We start from the raw sequence: 19,732 nt of genomic DNA on the forward strand, positions 1-19,732 counted from the left end.
TAAGTTTGGGTCGATTCAATATGATCATTCTTCTAACGTCATACTCTCAAAATTGTTTTGAGACTATCGTTACACTTAACGATATCTCAAGATCCAGAAAAGGTGATCACCAACAACACTTGAGCTAGTCTTAGAGGCGGGACTAGGAATCTTATTTTACTGTTTATCGTCTACACGTGCATATGAGCTTTCCTCTGAATCGCATATTCTAGGATCATAGCAGTTATAGTATAGAATATAAACTCTAGATTATGAACATGGGAATATAATAATATAGTATTATTGCCTCTAGGGCATACTTCCAACAGACTTCCACTTGCACTAGAGTCAATAATCTAGTTGCATGTTTTCTTTAACACTGATGGCTATCTAGTGTTGTCTCATGCTTTTCTTGTGGTATAGTCTTTGACAATGGTTCTGTCACATACAAATCCTTTGTGAAAACTAAAAACTTGTTTTTTGTTATGTCTGTCTTATGTGAGTTTATGTCTGTCATATGTTTGTCTTATGTTACTCAGCAACTTCTTTTGTCCGGATCAAAATTATCTTGGTGTTTGTACATAAGTTATCAGGTATGCGGTCAAATATTACCATGTTATTTACACAAATTATCAAGATTATGTTTCAAAAAACCTAGTCAAAAGTAATTGTAGTGTTTGTACGTGAGTTATCAGCATTGTTCTGCGTATATTACCTTGCTATTTACACAGAAGTTACTGCAATGTTTCTGCGTGAGTTATGAACTCAGCTAGGCATATATTACCATGTTATTTGCACAGAAGTTATCGCAAAACTTTTCGCCCTCCACCACCATACTATGGAGGCGCAAACATACCCGTCAGTTCATTCGACGACCATCACTATGCATCATTTTGTTTATCAAATGATGTCTTGTTGGTGAGTAGAATAAATGGTTGCTATTTACACACGAATAACCAGGGTTAGGAGTGTTTTTCAGGAAAAAAATCCTGGGTAAAAAAAGTTACCACGCCTAGGTGAAGTAAGTTATCAACTCTATTGGTGTATATTACCATGTTATTTACACATGAGTTGCCGGGAGAGGGGTTATTTTTCAATAACATTTTACCCAGGTTAAAAATCACCACGTCTACACTGAGTAAGTTAACAAGTATGTTGTGCGTATATTACCATATTGTTTACACGGAAGTTGTCGGGTTATGTTTTTCAACAAACTTTTATCTCGGGGGTCAAAAATTACCTGGTGTTTGTAGTGAGTTATCAGCTTTGTTGTGTGTGTGTGTTATCGCGCTATTTGCACAGAAGTTACCGTGTATATTTTCAACAACTCTTTTCCGCTTGGGTCAAAAAAATTATCACGGTGTTCGTACATGAGTTATGAGCCCTCGTGTGCATATATTATCATGCTATTTACACATAAGTTACTAGGGTATTTTTCAATAATTTTTCCTCGGCTCAAAAAGTTATCGTGAAGTTTGTACGTGAATTATCAGCTCTGATGTGCGTGTGTTACCATGCTAAAGGATGAAGGTCTGGGCTTTAAGAAATTTGTACAATTAAAAAGGACCAAATTAAAACAAACTAGAGTTTATGTCTATGCAAGTAAAATATTAGTTGGAATCATACACATCCAATTGCTAGCTGAGTTGGTTAATCTTGCATGTACCGTATGATGAGGGGAAGAGATTGATTCCTGTCCCATGCACACAGTTTTTTTACTTAAAACGAAAAAGCTAGCTTTAAATGGCAGTACACGTAATTAGGACCCCATTAATCATGCTAATTAAGATATGAGGGAATTAAATCGTGCTAATTAAGAGTCATGAGACTAAAACCGAGTCAATTAATAAACCCCGCAATTGAAATCGCGTTAATTAAGGAGACACCCGAAACCGGAATTATGGGAGGCTCGCGCGAGACTGCACGATCGAAAACCGATGACTCCGAACCGTTCGGATCTATAATAAAAATCAGAATGGTCGGAAAATAGCTTTCTCGAAACATAAGAACACTTCGGCATATAAATGTTGGGCATGCTGGGCCTACTCCAATATCCATCCACCATATATACAAAGCTTATCTGGGCTAGTTCTGATCAACAAGATAACAACGAACCGATGATACACTTGCAGTAGCTTTTTCCCCCAACGCTCACACAAGTCATGCACGGCCCATTTGGCCCATCACTGGCTAGACACTGCCACTACTGTTTTCCTGCCCTGAACCAGCAAGACACTGCCACTACTGTTTTCCTGCCCTGAACGAGCAGATCGCTTTATCTTACTATAAGCTACTGATTTTAGATCTTCTAAAAAAGCTAGTACTACTGATTTTAATAACTGTTTTTAAACTTTAAGCTACTGATTAAATGAGCTCAATGCGTAATGCTACTACTGATTCTATGACACACGCAAGCAGTCCCTGATGAAGGCATCAGACATGCGCGCAGGCAATGAGGGGAGGAAGGCAGGTCGGAGGAGAGGAAGCCAGTACACGGCAGTAGGAGACGACGAGCAGTTGATGTTGGTGGCCGCGGCGGCGGACTAGTAGGACTGGGCGGTGGGCGCTGGCGAGTGACGGAAGTGGCAGCGGTGGCCGTAGGGGCAGCCAGAGGCGGCAGCGAACATCTGGCAGGGGAGGGTCTTGTAGCGCGGGTGGCGGATGACGGGGCGCATCTCCTGCAGGCCGTGCGCGAACCGGCACCGGCCGCCGTAGGAGCAGGCGCCGCCCTCCCACTTGTTGCACAGCTCCGTCTTCTGGGTGCCCTGCCTGTACGCCTCCAGCTCGACCACTTCTCCATCCCCCTTCGCCTCGTCCTCCCCTGCCTGCTGCAATCACCATTCCCCATTACAAAATCAATCATACGGATATGAATTCCCAATGAAATTTCTCGAATTGAGTGTTTAGTTTCGTGAGTTAGCCAAATCAATACCCTATCTCTTCGCTTAATGACGACTTTGTAACATGAAATTGCCAACAAATAGCCGATGCAATACTATTTCTGAAGAAAAATTAAGCAAGTTCAATACAGTTTCTTCCTGCAATTGAATCCCAAAGCCATGACGTGATAAGAATTTGTGTGGTTCCAACTTAACATAGGAAATTCCTAATCAAGTTGCAGCATAAATTAAAAATATCGAGTTGTAAGTTTGGCTTACTTCATCAAGCAACTGCCAACACTATGTAGGTTCAAAGCTACAACTGTCAAGTACTACAAAATTTGCTAATTATAAACACAACCTGATACTGAATGCAATTGCCAAATCGTTTATAGAACGTCATATTGCCAGAGTTTCGTCTGATTTTTCAGGTTTAAACTTTCCTGCTAACCATATAATTGCGTCACAAGCCTAATTTCTCCTCGATTAAGCGACTTCGACTCACTGCATCAAGCGGCTCTGCCTCTGTAGTGGAACCCGAAAGCAGAGTATGACGAATCTGAGTACAAAATTAGCTAATTCAACATACTCCGTTGCTTGATGCTATCGTCAAATTACAAATAGAGCATCGTATTACCAGAGCTCGTCTAATATCGCAGGTTTAGTAGATTTCACCATCTAATTGCATCACAAACAAATTTGCTCCACGATTACTACGAATTTTGCAGGAACTGGAACTATTGAGCTGTGTTGGAGGAATTCAGCGCAGATTTTCGAGTTCCGAGCAGATAAACAAAGCGATTCACGGCGGAATAAAGCAGTGAATTCGTAAGCAGTAGGATTTGCGGGCTTACCTCGATCGCAGGAGGCGGACGAACACGGAGGCGCTGCGCCTCTGCCTCGCCCCGCGGCTGCTTCGCCTGCGAGAGGTAGCACTTGGAACGGATGGAGATGCTCTTCGGCGCGCCCCCGCGTGCTGCTACCTCCTCAGTCGGCTTCGGCGGTGGTGTCGGAGCCGGCGCGATCGCCCGCTTCCCCTGATCGGCCTCGAGCTCCTCGAGGAGGAGAGACAGGTGCATGCTCTCCGCTCTGAGGCGGAGGCGCTCGAGGCGGAGGTCAGCGACCTCGGCCGTGGCGTCGCGCAGGCGCAGGAAGCAGTCGTCGTAGCGGTCGGCGATCGCGCGGAGGAGCCTCTCCGCCTCGTGCACCTCGCTCGCTTGCTCCGCCGACATGCGAAGCGGCGAGATGTAGCGGTCGTCGGAGACGCACGATGAGGGCGAGTGGAGCTGCGTCTCCGTCGGTGATGGCCCCCATGTGGGCGAACGGAGCAGGCCTCCCTTGCCGCGGCCGTCGGATACGCGCGACGAGGGAGTGGAGTCGAGCAGCTTCTCCCGCGGCGACCAGCCGAAGCGCTCGGTGGAGACGCAGGACGAACCCGCAGGCGACAGGTACCCGAGCTCCCCCTCCATGGCCTCCACTGGAGAGCCCGAGCTGCGAACAGGGTAGCAGAGAGCGAGACGATGAGGAGCTCGGGGGCGGTTACCTTCGTGTCGCCTGTCGCCTGTCGGGTTCGGAAGGAAATTGGAGGGAAGCAGTTGCTGCTTGAGAGACATGTTGAAGTGACTTGATTGCCCTGCCTTATATAGAGCCGCCGTTCATCTCACTAAGACCAAGGGCAGGAACGACTTTTCTCTTGTTTATCTGACGCGACCAGCTCCTGCACTAAGTTAACAAGTATAAGGCCGTAGAAACAGTGCTGCGTAGAAATGAATCAAGTGAAAATGACCAGATTTCCCTTCCTTGTGCAGCGCATGCTCAACTCAACAAGGGGGTAGAACCGACTTTTCTCCCAGTTACTGCTAAAAAGTAGAGTAGCTTCATTTCGTTTAGAGCGTTCCTGAAGAAACAGTAAAGAGCACTGCATTCAGTCACCGTTGGACATCACACAGAATCTATGCCGCAGCTCTGAATTTAGCATCGTGCATATAATGGTTCAGATGGTGTACAGGGCCAGCAAGTATCAGTAATATTGAGCACTGAACTACTGGCCAAAATATCAATGTAACAATAAGGAAGGTATTGTTGTTCTGTTGTTGAAACGGCAAGAAATCAGAGCTAGGGTCTGCAAATAACAGGCTCTGTAATACAATGCCAATGAAATAATCCAGAGTTTCTAGATATTGTTCAGGTGAGGGTGTTAGCAGTCATTTTTTAGGGGGTGTCGTCGTGATATCAGAGACCCGGAACGACTTCTCAAGGAGCTGTGGAACGGTTAGTTTCAACTCGAACGTCAACTTCTGGAGTACATAACACAGGGCGGTCACATCATGCATTGCACGGTGCGCTTTGCCATCGACTGGGATCTTGTAGCGCTCTACCAGTGTCTTCATCGATGCGGAGCTGATTTTTTCCCCTGAGGTGGAAGAGAAATGAGGTTAAGCTTTTGAGTCGCATGATTTGCTTCAGTTAAATGAATTTTCATTTTTCAGTTATATGCAAAAACAAGAAACAAGGATCAATCTTAACTTTCTTTTTTCAGTTATATGCAAAAACAAGAAACAAGGATCAATCTTATATACTTATTTACTAATTGGAGGCTCCACATTAATCCTAGCAGCTAGAGATTTCTGTCCGTCTGATCTGCATATGATGCATGTTTTGCCGTCAGATGAAGTAGCAGAGGCGCCCTCACCATCCGCCCTCTCCAACAGACGCAGTCCATCTCTTCCTCTGTATCCCAGCCTCCCTCGAGAAGACAAGAAAAACATCTCCAGTCACCAGCGATGAATTCAATCCGGCAGCCACCCCAGCCTCCAACAGGCCTTCAATTTGTTGGGGTTATGTCTGTGTGGAGGCAGCCTCTGCCTAGGGCTGCAAGAAAAGCTCAAGGCTCGTGAGCCGCTCGAGATCGACTCGTTTTTCGACTCGACTCGAGATCGACTCGAAAAGAAACGAGCTGAGTTTGACCACTTTATGTAGCTCGACCTAGAAATTAGCCGATCTTGAGCCAATGTTGGCTCGCTCGATTTTAGCTTGATAGCTCGACAGAATATCATTATGTTAAATGATCATGACATATATTAAATGAAAATAAGATAATTTATTGCCATATATGTTGTCCATAATTTTTCTCCATTTTATTTACCAATGAACATCGAAACTTAATTAAGTGCAGAGAAGATTTAGGCCTAATTAGGGCACGTGGTCGACTATGTGTTAAATATTCTATATTTTTGGCAAAGGTTCCCAGCATATTCACCTTAATTTTTTTTTGTTTTTCATCCATAGATTTATAATTGTTACCATCTCATTTAGCTCGAAACTAGCTCGAGATCGACTCGAGATCGTTACAAGCTGAGCACGAGTCATGTTCTACAGCTCAGTCATGAGCTTCAGTCAGTTTGAGCTCGCTCGAATTTTCATATGAGTTGAGCTGAGCCAACTCCAACTCGCTCGAGCTCGACTCGTTTGCAGCCCTACCTCTGCCTCCCCAAGGCCACTCATCTTGCAGACTGAGCGCCTTCCTGTGGCAGCATCCACTAAAGTTTGCGCCCTCGCCGCCACGCAAAGTTGGCATAGCTATCTGCTGGAGCATTAGCAAGACCCCTTCTGCTGGGACTCTACAATAATCTGACTATTATCTAGTACAGTCACGCTTGCCTTTTCCCTACGGGGTGTATGATGTTAGTATATATACCTGTGTTGCTTTCATCTGAAAAGGGCGAGATAATGGCAAGCACTTGGTGACCACTCCCATGCCTAGGGCTAGCTGGTGGCCTCGGTGATTTAGGGTGTCGATGCATATGCAAGAAGTGTAGGTTTAAGATTTATTATCGTCTCTGTTTGAAATCATTGATATGCTCAGTAAGTTATAGCATATATTGCTAAGTAGGCCTGCCTAGGATAACATTTATTTTTATGTAATTATTATGTGCAATGATGGGGCATGCAATCAAGCCTTGAAAAACACAACAATTAAACAAACCGGCGGCAAGTTACCACTTACTACTTCAATCTTATATCTATACGGTGATGTCAACCTTCCAGTTGATCAATTAATTCTTCAGGTGCCAATTAGCTTTAGATTTATAGTACATGTTTTCCTATCTACTTCCTCCGTTCCTAAATATAAGTCTTTGTAGAAATTTTACTATGGACTACATACGGAGCAAAATGAGTGAATCTACACTCTAAAATGCATCTACATACATCCGTATGTGGTTCATAGTGGAATCTCTCCAAAGACTTATATTTAGGAACGGAGGGAGTACATTATATGTGGTTTGCTTGATTTTTTTTAGTCCTGAGTGCTCTAGAAATATAACTTCATTGCTGCTTCAATCCAAGGAATATCCAGAAAAGGTGATTGGCAATAATGATTTTTTTGTAAGGGTTGGTAATAGTGCCAGAGTTAATTGTTATATTACATGGACAGGCTCGTGTTATGATTATTTTTGGTGGATTGGCATTGCCTTTTTACCTTACTGTCTTTTGCATTGTCATAGCCACGGACTGTTGTTAGTTACTACACATCTGGATCAAGGTTTTTGAGTCGACGAGTCGCTCGGGGGGAGCGACTCTAGACTAGTCGTGACTAGACTCATGGTCAATGAGTCGACATGCGACGAGTCGACGTGAGTTAAGCAGTAGAAAGTAGGTACAATAAAACCAGCCTTGTTCTTGAGTGCTTCCAATTCAGCCCTCAACTCTTCATCATGCACAGCCACCCTTGTTCATGCACAACCAGGGGAGGAGCAGACCACCAGCAGCAGCAGCAACAACAACCAGGGGAGGAGAGGAGGAGCAGACCACCAGCAGCAGCAACCAGGGGATGAGGGGAGGAGCAGACCACCAGCAGCAACCAGGGGAGGAGGGGAGGAGCAGACCAGCAACAGCAGCAACCAGGGGAGGAGCAGACCGGCAGCAGCAACCAGGGGAGGAGCAGCAAGCCAGCAACCATGGGCGGCGGCGGCTGCCAAGGAGAGGGTTGGGTCAGGGGGAGGAGAACAGGTTCGATCTAGGTTTCCAAGGGGGGTGGTTCGATACAGTAAAAAAAATGACAGGTGGGACCCAAAAAAATCAAGTCGTTCGACCCAGAAAACACGACTAGTCGTTGACTAGTCGAGACTAGTCGCTCGACTCATCCCATGAGTCGAGTCGCCAGGCTGAGTTGACCCTGCCAGTGCGACTCATAGACTAGTCGACGACTAGTCGAGCGACTCGAAAACAGAGATCTGGATATGTGTGTGTGTGTGTGTGTGTGTGTCTATATATATATATATATGTGTGTGTGTGTGTGTGTGTGTGTGTGTGTGTGTGTGTGTGTGTGTGTGTGTGTGTGTGTGTGTGTAAATACATAAACAGTCAATACAGGATTTTCTTTTACACTCTCTTGCTGCTGTTTAGATATGTACTTTGAGAACTTCCTAAACTTTGCTTTACTTTGTCTGCCGACTAAACTGGGATGTCTGCATCTTTGTATAAGTACATGAAATCAAACCTTTCTGATCCTTTTTGTTACTAAGTAATATTTTTCCCAATGTTTATTTTGTTCATTTGAACTCCGCCTATGTTGTCTCAACATAGCCGGTCCCAAACCTGGGTAAATGAGGGTTGTGATAGGCTTGGCGAGCCAACGTCAAAACTCTGCCACTCTTATGGAGATGAAACCCAAAAGATTTTCGTTGGGGCGTAACCCTCTCAGCGACGTGCCACATCAGAACCCGGGTGTGGCGTCAAATGGGGAAGGGCCGGGCCGTCACACCCATGGTGCCGCGCCGTATCTTGATCTGGATACGGTGGCAAGTGAGCAAGGATCGGGTTGTCGCATCCTTAGTGGCCCACTAGATCAACGCTTGGGTGTAGTGGAAAATGAGCAAGGGTCTTCGCATTTGACTCGGCGAGTGCGAAAGGTAAGGAAGCTAGCCGAGCCTAGGAGGATCCACTTAGATAGCTGGACCTTATGGCCCCTGACAGGTGGCAGGTATGCTTCGGGAGCTAGTAGATACAGCGGTGAGGAGAGTTGTTGATATCCTTTGCGTCCAAGAAACCAAATGGAGGGGACAGAAGGCAAAGGAGGTGGAGAATACCGGCTTCAAGCTATGGTACACGGGGACGACTGCAAACAGAAATGGAGAAGGCATCTTGATCAACAATAGCCTCAAGTATGGAGTTGTCGACGTAAGGAGACGTGAGGACCGGGTTATCCTGGTCAAGCTGGTTGTTGGGGACTTAATTCTCAATGTTATCAACGAGTATGCCCCGAAAGTGGACCACAATGAGAACACCAAGAGGGGTGCTACGAAGGCCTGGAGGACATGGTTAGGAGTGTACCTATTGACAAGAAGCTCTTCATAGGAGGATACCTCAATTGCCACGTGGGTACATCTAACACAGGTTTTGAAGGGGTGCATGGGGGCTTTGGCTATGGCATCAAGAATCAAGGAGAAGATGTCTTAAGCTTTGCTCTAGCCTACTGCTTGATCGTAGCTAACACCCTCTTTAGAAAGAGAGAATCACATCTACTGACTTTTAGTAGTGGTCAACACTCTAGCCAGATTGCTTTCATCCTCTCGAGAAGAGAAGACAGGCGGGCGCGCCTGGATTGTAAGGTGATACCTAGAGAGTGTTGTCCCTCAGCATAAGCTCGTGGTGGCTGACTTCTGCTTTCGGATTCATGTCCAGCGGGATAAGTGTGCCAAAGTCGCTAGAACAAAGTGGTGGAAGCTCGGGGGGGGGGGGGGGGGGGGGGCTTAGCTCAGGCATTCAAGGAGAGGGTCATTAAGGAGGGCCCTTGGGAGGAAGGAGGTGATGCAGACAATATGTGGATAAGATGGCGACTTGCATTTGTAAGGTGGCCTCAGAGGAGTTTCGAGTGTCCATGGGAGTAGAAGCGAAGCTAAAGATACCTGGTGGTGTAGTGATGATGTCCAGAAGGCTATTAAGGAGAAGAAAGATTGTTTCAGACGCCTTTACCTGGGTAGGAGTGCAAACAACATAGAGAAGTACAAGATGGCATAGAAGGCCACAAAACGAGCTATGAGTGAAACAAGGGGTCGGGCATATGAAGACCTCTACCAGTGGTTAGACACGAAGGAAGGCGAAAGGGAGATCTATAAGATGGCCAAGATCCAAGAGAGGAAGAAGAGGGATGTCGACCAAGTCAAATGCATCAAGGACAGAGCAGACCAGCTCCTGGTGAAGGACGAGGAGATTAAGCATAGATGGCGGGAGTACTTCAACAAGCTGTTCAATGGGGAGAATGTGAGCTCTACCATTAAACTGGAGGAGACTTTAAAAAGGATGAAAGGAGCCAAGGCGATGGGCCCTGATTGTATCCCCATTGAGGTGTGGAGAGGCCTCGGAAACATAGCGGTAGTATGGCTAACTAAGCTTTTCAACCTCATTTTTCGGGCAAACAAGATGTCAGAAGAATGGAGATGTAGTATATTAGTACCAATATTCAAGAACAAGGGGGATGTTCAAAGTTGTACTAATAATCATGAAATTCAGCTAATGAGTCATACAATGAATCCATGGAACGGAGTCATTGAGCACCGGTTTAGAAAAATGACAAGCGTGATCAAAAATCATTTTGGTTTCATGCCTAGGAGGTCAACCATGGAAGCCATCTTCTTGGTAACTGCATATGGAGAGATACAGGGAGCAAAATAAGGACCTGCATATGACATCCATTGAATTGGAGAAGGTCTATGATAAGATACCGCGGAATGTCATGTGTGGGCCTTGGAGAAACACAAAGTCAAAGCAAAGTACATTACCCACATCAAGGACATGTACGATAATGTTGTGAAAAGTGTTCGAGAAAGTGATGGCGGCACTGATGATTTTCCAATTAAAATAGGACTGCACCAGGTGTCAGCTTTGAGCCCTTACCTTTTTGCTTTGGTGATGGATGAGGTCACAAGGGATATACAAGAAGATATCCCATGGTGTATGCTCTTTGCGGATGATGTGGTGCTAGTCGATGATAGTCGGATGGGGAGTTAGAGCTATGGAGACAAACCTTGGAATCGAAAAGTTTTAGACTTAGTAGAACTAAAATTGAGTACCATGAGGTGCAGTTTCAGTACTACTAGGCACGAGGAGGAAGAGGTTAGCCTTGATGGGCGGGTGGTACCTCAAAAGGACACCTTTCGATATTTGGGGTCAATGCTGCAGAAGGATGGGGATATCGATGAAGATGTGAACCATCGAATCAAAGCCAGATGGATGAAGTGTAGCGCCCAAGATGCGATTCTATCCCAATCACGTGATGAGCTCATGATTGGGGCACAACCGCATTTCAAGCGCATAGCAAGGTGGGCATCATTACAACATACCATGTACTGAATAGATGAGAATACAAGATAAAGGCTTACAGTCGCCACAAGCTACAACATGAATACAACGGTACATCAATACATAGCAATCATCATACAGAAGAGCAGGATCCGACTACAGATGAAATCAAATGAAAAAGAAGAACGTTGCTATGCGCTCGAAATGCGGGTGTGCCCCAATCGTGAGTTCATCACGTGATTGGGATAGAATCGCATCTTGGGCGCTACATGAAGTGCCGCCAAGCTTTTGGCGTTCTATGTGACAAGAGAGCGCCACAAAAGCTAAAAGGCGGGCTCTATAGGACAGCGATTCGACCTGCAATATTGTATGGCGCTGAGTGTTAGCCGACTAAAAGGCAACATGTTCAACAATTAGGTGTGGCGGAAATGCGCATGTTGAGATGGATGTGTGACCACACAAGGACCGGATCCGGAATGATGATATACGAGATAGAGTTGGGGTAGCACCGATTGAAGACAAGCTTATCCAACATCGTCTGAGATGGTTTGGGCATATTCAGTGCAGGCCTCCAGTAGCTCCAGTGTATAGCGGACAGCTAAAGCGTGCTAAGAATGTCAAGAGGGGTCGGGGTAGACCTAACTTGACATGGGAGGAGCCCGCGAAGAGAGATATGAAGGACTGGAGTATCACCAAAGAACTAGCAATGGACAGGGGTGTGTGCAAGCTTGCTATCCATGTACCAGGACCATGAATTGGTTGCGAGATTTTATGGGTTTCACCTCTAGCCTACGCCAACTGGTTTGGGACTAAAGGCTTTGTTGTTGTTGTTGTTGTTTTGTTCATTTGCCCAAGATGCGAGGAAGATTTTTCAGAAGTTAAGAAACCAATTACCATTTTACCATATTTTCTTAGTCTTAGTCACATATGCACATGTACGCATGAGTACATGAATAATGAGGGGAATTATAAAAAATCCCTGTTTGATAACTCTATTAACAGAGAATATACTTAAAATTATTGTATGATTATATCCGACATGATATGTTTTGAATTCAGTATTCCTGTTTGACATGAACATTTTTATTACTCAACATCTCAGGGATTAAGTTGATGATGAACTTTGCTTCTGCGGATGGCAGCTTCGATGCAATAACCTTAATTGCCTTTTTTTTCTGTGTTAAATGTAACTTTTGTAGTCCAACAATTGGAGCATCGTATATTATAGGTAGACTTTGCTTGCACTTTCTGTTATACTAGTAGGAAAATCATGCACAAGCAAAATGTTTAATTGTGAATCAGTTGGAGGAATATAACTCCTTATTTGTCCATGAACTACTAAGCAATTATTTTATAAAAAAACAGAAAGGGCAGCCCGGTGCACGTAGCTCCCACTTGCGCAGGGTCCGACCACTTTGGGTCTTTTGTACGCAGTCTTGCCCTGCATTTCTGCAAGAGGTTGTTTCCAAGACTCGGACCCGTGACCTCATGGTCAAAAAGCAATTATTTTATATGTTCTAATTTTTAAATAACAATCTGACAAAAATGAAAAAAAAATCCTAATTTGCATGTGTACTTCGAATTCATGTTTCTAAACGTTACTAGAACACATTACCTTTGCCATTCAAATTACTAGCCTGTATCGGCTCACAGGTTGATGACTAGTACACAAAAACTGTGGAGGTTACTGGCGCAGCCTAATGTTGTTAACCTAGCCCCGTTTCTGCCTCAGAAATATAAATATACATAAAATAGCATGATGTTAGAGTACGTAATGGGCCTAATGGGCCCATTAGTCTTAGGGTTAATTAGAGATAAGGGTCGCTTGCTTAGGGGTCAAGAAAGCCTTGCTTGGGAGTCAAGTAAACCTCTCTATATAAAGAGAGGAGATGTATCAATCTAATGAAGCAAGAATTAAGAAGGAAATCCCTTCCCTCTTGCCCGGAGTACGTAATGGGCCTAATGGGCCCATTAGTCTCAGGGTTAATTAGAGATAAGGGTCGCTTGCTTAGGGGTCAAGAAAGCCTTGCTTGGGAGTCAAGTAAACCTCTCTATATAAAGAGAGGAGATGTATCAATCTAATGAAGCAAGAATTAAGAAGGAAAACCCTTCCCTCTTGCCCGGCCGTGGGCAAAAAGGCCCCCGGCCAGCCCTCTCGACTCCTCCTTCTAGCAGCACCATAACACATGAATACTAGATCATGTCAATACAGGAGTGGCATCTGTAACACGAAGACTATGTTATGTCCTAGTTAGCTGTTATCACTAGAGTAAACTACGCCTTTTTCTAGCACTGAAAACAATCTTGAATATTATGTTTATGCAAGTAAACAGAACACTCGGCGAGAGAACATACCATCGGAATCAACTAACTGTCTTGCAATAGGAAGTGTGTCCACAAACAGCCAGTCAGCAGGCATCTCTTGTTTGCAACGTTGGAACTCAAAGATGAGAAAGGGCACATCAAAGGTTTTCCCGTTATGAGCAACCCACATAACTGGTTTACCAGCAACTTGACGACTCCAAACGTATTGTAGTAGAATGGGGATAAACTCCCCAAATCTGCATAGCCAGAGATGAAAACTCTAATTACGAAAAACAAAGAATTCAAGTAGGAATGCACCAAGAAAAAAATAAAGGGTGTCCTCGCTAAAAGATAAATAAATGAACGGTAACCAAATTTCAAAATCCTTGCACGCTGCAGGAATGGAAGATCATTATAAAAGAGGCATGGGTTGCACACCACAAGTAACAAACGGCTGTTTGATCCCAGTTCATATTTCTGTCCTTGCAGAACTATATTTTCAGAATGTACTGCAGCAATCTCATGCTCTCATGTTTTTTGTGGCTTTCCTCAAATTGACCACAACATGTAGGAGTGGAAAACCTCAGAGAACCTTCTTTTTGCATAAAAGCATCACAATTTTTTTTTAAATGGCAGATAAATGAATAATGATTGCAAGGAGAGAAAAACTCTTAGCTGAAGGAGAAATATAACTTGTGCTCTGCATTTAATTTTCTAGTATTCTCTCATGGATCTTTATTTCTCCATTAAACTCTTACAAGATGATGGGTTCCATGAATAAGAAGGTAATAAAAAAGGAAAAATATCTGTTGTTGCTGAAGGATTGTGAAAAACAATACCTTGGGATATCAGAACTGCAAACCATCTTGGTGCTGATACCATGAACAGCTGCGTTTTTTACCTCTCTCTCAGGATTTATAAGGGTCTGAAAAGTGCTATTCTTTCCACCCATAAGATCACGTACAGCAAACTCAATAATTCTATCACCACGGCGTGAGAAGCCAGTAGTTTCAATATCAAAGACAAGGATAGTTGCAGGGCAGTCGGTCTTGCCTCCAGAAACCTTTTCCTGAATATCGTAGCACTGGAGTGATTTCAGGTGCAGCAGATCAGATTGCTTGAACACTTCAATTGATGATTCAACTGATCCACCGTGTAGATGGCGGTCATTGCTGATGGATTGCTTACTTCCTTTTCTTGCATTTCTCACTAGTACTGTTGCACTAAAAGGTCTAGTTTTATGTCTTCTGTTCTGAAGTACATTTTCAGAGCTTATTCTGCTGTGATACTTGAGAAATCTGATACTACAAATGTGTCCTATTGAGTTCCTTAGTTGGTGGAAGTTACCACAGCAAATAGAATATAAGGACATTGTAAAATGGAGTAGAAAAGGGCATCAAAGGTCTTGTTGGACCTATTTATTTGGTACAAAGTTTAGATAACAGAATATTCAACGCCACCTCTATTAATCCTGAAATGATGAACAAACAATCATTATTAGTTGGCATTTGTCAAACTTAAAACTACTGGAGATCAAGAATGTAACTAAACTAACAACGGTGAAGTCATTGCATATATCTCACCACGTGTAATGTCAGCACAAATAAGCATCCAAAAACAAGATAGCAGACCAGACAGTACTACGGTAACAATTTTCTTAAGACATTAAAAAACATAAAAAACAGAATATTTAGAGAAAGCACAAATTTAGCAGATAATCTGTTGATCTAGATCACACAAATCGCAGTTATAACACTGTAGGATTAATTGAAGTGTGTCACTCAATAGAGGACAACAACAAAGCCTTTAGACCCAAACAAGTTGGGGTAGGCTAGAGGTGAAACCCATAAGATCTCACGACCAACTCATGGCTCTGGCGCATGGATAGCAAGCTTCCACGCACCCCTGTCCATAGCTAGCTCTTTGGTGATACCCCAATATCCTTCAGGCTTTGTTGTTGTTTGTTGTTGTTGTCACTCAATAGAGAAAATCTTGTGGACCAGCTAAAAGTGTACACAATACATTTTTGTGTCTGCATACGCTTATCTAAAAGCTAAACTGATAACAAAATATTTTACAGAGCTCATGTTTGTCCTTGGCTCAGAGCTGTGCACCACCTAAGCTCCATGCATCCAAGCGGAACATAACAATATTATTTAGTCCACTTATGGCTTCTCCAAACTCCTGATAGGACACTGTACAGATCATTTCTGTGTTGCTTCATCAAGTGCTCACCAGTAATCTTTACAGGAGCACCACCCGCTTTCAAAGCGGTGAAATCGAACTCTATCCCTCATAATTATAACACGACAAAGTGCCTTTGAAATTATCTTCATCCATTCATGGCAGTCACCGCATGCCTGCAGATTCTTTGACACCAATATTTCTGTCCCTGGACCAGTCTTAAGAACACTATAAGCCACTGCAAGCTTCTCACTGTGGAAGCTGAGGTTTTCTTCTCTTTCCTCCTGTGATACATCTTTTGTTACTAATTCAGTGGATGGGGTATAACCTTCAGCCTTCGCTTTTTTAAATAAGCGATGCAGCACTCGGTAGATATCATCAGAATCAGGATGAGATCGATCACCAGCTTTGAATTCATGGGTGCTCCCCCCTAATTCAACCCAACTCAAGCCCTTGATCTTACGTACCTTCTTTTTCTTCATCTCTTTCCATACTTCCTCTGAATCACCCCACCTGTTTATTGATGAGTAGATATTTGAAAGAAGCGTATAATCACCGCTGCCCTGACATGTTATCTGTTCAATAGTGACATCACCTAATTTGGTTTGATGGTACCTACGACAAGCACTAAGTAATGCCCTCCATATCACAGCATCAGGCTTCACGGCCATTGACCTCACCAAGTTGTATGCTTCATCCAGCAGCCCAGCTCGAGACAGTGTATCCACCATTGCACCGTAGTGTTCAACCTTTGGAGTGATTAAATACTTTGTAGACATCGTTTCAAAGTACTGACGAGCCTCTTCAACCATACCACAATGGCTACATGCTGTCAATAGTGCAACAAATGTAACCCCATCAGGAACCACACCTGAAAGTTCCATCCTGTGGAACAGCATCACCACATCAGATCCAAGACCATGCCCTGCCAGGCTACTAATCATCGTGTTCCATGTGGACAGGTGTTTTCTCTTAACGTTGTTGAATATCTCAACTGACACATCAATCCTTCCACATTTAGCATACATATCAACCAGTGCTGAGATTAAAAGATGATTCTTCTCCACCCCCAGCTCATCCATCAGTTGATGAACCCACATACCATACCATCGGGCACCAGCTCGAGCACAAGCAGACAGGACTGAAGAGAATGAAAAACCGTCAGGCACAAGGCCTGAATTGACCAACCTGCTGAAAAGATTCATTGCATCTTTCAGGTGGGAGCTCCTTGCTGCACCTGCAATCATTGAATTCCACGAGACCAGGTCCTTGACAGGCATCCTCTTGAAAATCTGATATGCCTTGTCTAGCTGTCCTCCCTTCAAGAATCCCATAAGCATCAAATTACCATGGAAAGGATCGGTACTCCACTCAAGCATTGGCCAATACAGTTCACATGCTTCCATCATGCGACCATGATCGATATACAACCTCAAAAGTGGAGGTATTATATCTTGATTACATAACAACCCAGCTTTAGTGAGATGTGAATGAATTTGCATGGCAGCATAGATGTCTGAACATTTTGAACAAGCTCTGAGGAGGAGAACATATGTTCTGTAATCAGGGCAAAATGTGGTAAAATGGAGCATGGTGCTATAGTCCATCAGTGACTTTTGTGGGGAGCCTTTTTCCAAAGACGCTCGGAGGATGGAATTGGCATATGGAAAGATTAGTCTCAGGGGATGTTTCTTCAAACAGCTTGTGTAGGACATAGTGCAAATGGGCTGCTGAAGTGATTTCCTAGAATGCAGGCACAAATTTATATTTTCTGAAGCTTGCAGTTCATTAACACCGGGCAGCTAGCAGCCTATCAATATAAAATATTCAGCAGCCTGATGTAGACATAATGTTAACTAAGAAAATTATCCAAAACGAATGCTTATAGCTACGGAAATGAAAAATTAAGATCATCACTGATTCTTTACTTCTTGTGCATGAATTTACCAATGCTAGCGCTAGCGCATAGAAAGTATGCTAAATATATTGCACCTTTGCACAGGTATGGCCAAATGTGCTTCATTACAAAATACATCTACTAGCAAATCTCTACATGATACTACCATGTATGTAAAACATTAATCAAGCTCTCATTATACAGGATGATTTAAGATAATCCCAACAGCCAACAACAATGCTTGATAACGGAAATGATTTAGGCCTTGAGCCTGAAGTCCTTCCTACATTGGCGTGCAGCTTGCGGCTCTATGACAACAACATTGCCAAACAAACTAAAGGAAATCCAAGAACCAGTACAGAACATATTAAGGTCTATCGGCATTGCTATGGATATTGATAACCTCATTGTGCATCACTATGATGCAGAGGCCGGGGCTATCCCCTTTTCGAGAAAAAAATGTTGTGGATTTTTAGTTTTCCTGTACGACCTTGCAAATGGAAATATTGTCCCGTTCTAAATAACAGATGCCAGGTAGCTGTCTAAGAATAAATAATCATGTGAGAGGATATACATTCATACCAAAAGTACTAACTACTGGATAACAACATGTACTAGAAATTTCACTACGGGTAAGCGTGGCGACCACAAATTCGTCCACCACGACACTTCCTTCCATGGGCCTTCAAAACTAGGAAAACAAACCTGATAATTCATCTACTCAAGACGAACAAACCCGCCCCCCCCCCCCCCCCCCAAACAGTATAAGATGACCATAGTGCATCAACACGGCAACGGAAACGCCTAAAAACTGAAGCAAAGTGTTTCAACAAGGCTCAACGCCACCCACGGCAACGCAGCCGCCCTGCTCGACGAAATGCCTCGCCAGGAAATGAAGGAAAACAGCGAATCAATGAGCACGGAAAACAAAAAGGAGGTACCTGAGCATCCGGCCGGCTGACCGAGATCCAATGGAATGGCTAAAGAGCGTCGCGGCTGGCGAAATTGGGAACAAGAAGGAAGGGAAAGCAAGCGAGCGAGCGAGCACGGAAGGTATATGCCTTGCGGAGATGCGAAGGCTTGTCAGCGTGTGGGCGGGAGAGGCGTGGGCGGCGTGGATGGGGGGAGCGGCGGAGGTGGCGGGAGAGAGTGGGGGCTTCGGGACAACCGGAGGACGGGACGGAGGGGGCGCCCGGTGTTGGCGGATCAACCGCACCTCAAGCGTGGGAACGTGGGGAGAGTGGCGCTCCGGCAAATGGCCACTCCTCTCCGGCGTGGGCTGGGAGCATATGTGGCCAACGGGCCGGCCTGGGCCCGGCACGCGCCTAAACGGGCCTGGCCTGGCACCACCCACTTGAATTTTGAATTCGAAGCGAAGCCTACGTACCTGACTGTCCTTGCTCTTAGCCCATAAGCAGTGCTCTTTTTTTTTATATGTGGAACACCTTGCACTCCATTAACTAGCGGTCATGGCAATATTGCCGGCCACAGCACCAATTACATCAGCGGGGAGATCAGCAAGACACACAAGCTGAGTCCGCCCCGAGGGTGACGGTTCGTGTTCTGGTTTAGGCGACTCCCGTGGCGACCTACGGTTTTCCTACCGCCGCCGTGAACTGATGCCCGGATTTTCGTCGGCAATCTTTCCTTTCAGCCACCACATCTTTTCCTTGTACTATATCCAGTTTCCACGTGCCATCGTTCTATTCTTACCACCAAAAGCCTATGCGCAATCTCCGACGTGTGATCGTAAGACAGTTGTTTTTCCCTATATTGGTTCTTGTTTGTGTGTTTGTGATCCTCCAGATCAATGTGTTTGTTATAGAGGAGATGGAGAAAGTACATAGTCTAATGAAGAGCCTTAACCTGACGGATAAGGAGAAGAAGGGGATTAAGATCGGATGGGCGGGTTCAGGAAAAGTGGGGATGGTGGAACCGCGGGCCTTAGCGAAGCTACTCTCAGAGAAACCAGTGTATGTTGAAGCGATGGTGGAGACACTTGGAAGGATCAGGTGTCCTATGAAAGGTTTGTACTGCAAGGAGGTTGGCGAAAACATCTTTCTGTTTACATTCTATCAGGAGTCAGGAAAGAGGATGGCTATGCAGAATGGTCCATGGGAATTCGGTAATGACTGCTTATCTTTGAGGATTTCATGCCAGAGAAGATATTGGAGGATTATGTGTTTGA

The 19,732-nt window shown here is 44.5% G+C and overlaps 2 protein-coding genes across 3 annotated transcripts; both read right to left on the reverse strand.

The window, feature by feature from the left end:
• Positions 1 to 1,965: 1,965 nt before the first annotated feature.
• Positions 1,966 to 4,735, reverse strand: LOC123092391 (putative zinc finger CCCH domain-containing protein 21). 2 transcript variants are annotated; one of them, XM_044514162.1, is made up of 2 exons: positions 3,713 to 4,735; positions 1,966 to 2,804 (listed from the first exon to the last, which is right to left on the reverse strand). In XM_044514162.1, the coding sequence occupies exons 1-2, from the start codon at positions 4,469 to 4,471 to the stop codon at positions 2,523 to 2,525; spliced, it is 1,041 nt and encodes a 346-aa protein (XP_044370097.1). In that variant the 5' UTR covers positions 4,472 to 4,735; the 3' UTR covers positions 1,966 to 2,522. The 2 variants fall into 2 exon arrangements, with proteins under 2 accessions (XP_044370097.1, XP_044370096.1); XM_044514161.1 differs by having other exon boundaries at positions 1,966 to 2,807.
• Positions 4,736 to 4,824: 89 nt separating this feature from the next.
• LOC123092392 (pentatricopeptide repeat-containing protein At5g50990) lies at positions 4,825 to 18,799 on the reverse strand. The gene is made up of 6 exons (XM_044514164.1): positions 18,486 to 18,799; positions 15,699 to 17,457; positions 14,811 to 14,877; positions 14,303 to 14,580; positions 13,515 to 13,720; positions 4,825 to 5,271 (listed from the first exon to the last, which is right to left on the reverse strand). Exons 2-6 carry the CDS (start codon positions 17,360 to 17,362, stop codon positions 5,063 to 5,065), a joined length of 2,424 nt encoding a protein of 807 aa, XP_044370099.1. The 5' UTR covers positions 17,363 to 17,457; positions 18,486 to 18,799; the 3' UTR covers positions 4,825 to 5,062.
• Between the last annotated feature and the right edge of the window lie 933 nt (positions 18,800 to 19,732).

This window comes from Triticum aestivum, chromosome 4B, assembly GCF_018294505.1.
Source record: "Triticum aestivum cultivar Chinese Spring chromosome 4B, IWGSC CS RefSeq v2.1, whole genome shotgun sequence".
In the NCBI taxonomy this organism is placed as follows: Eukaryota; Viridiplantae; Streptophyta; class Magnoliopsida; order Poales; family Poaceae; genus Triticum; species Triticum aestivum.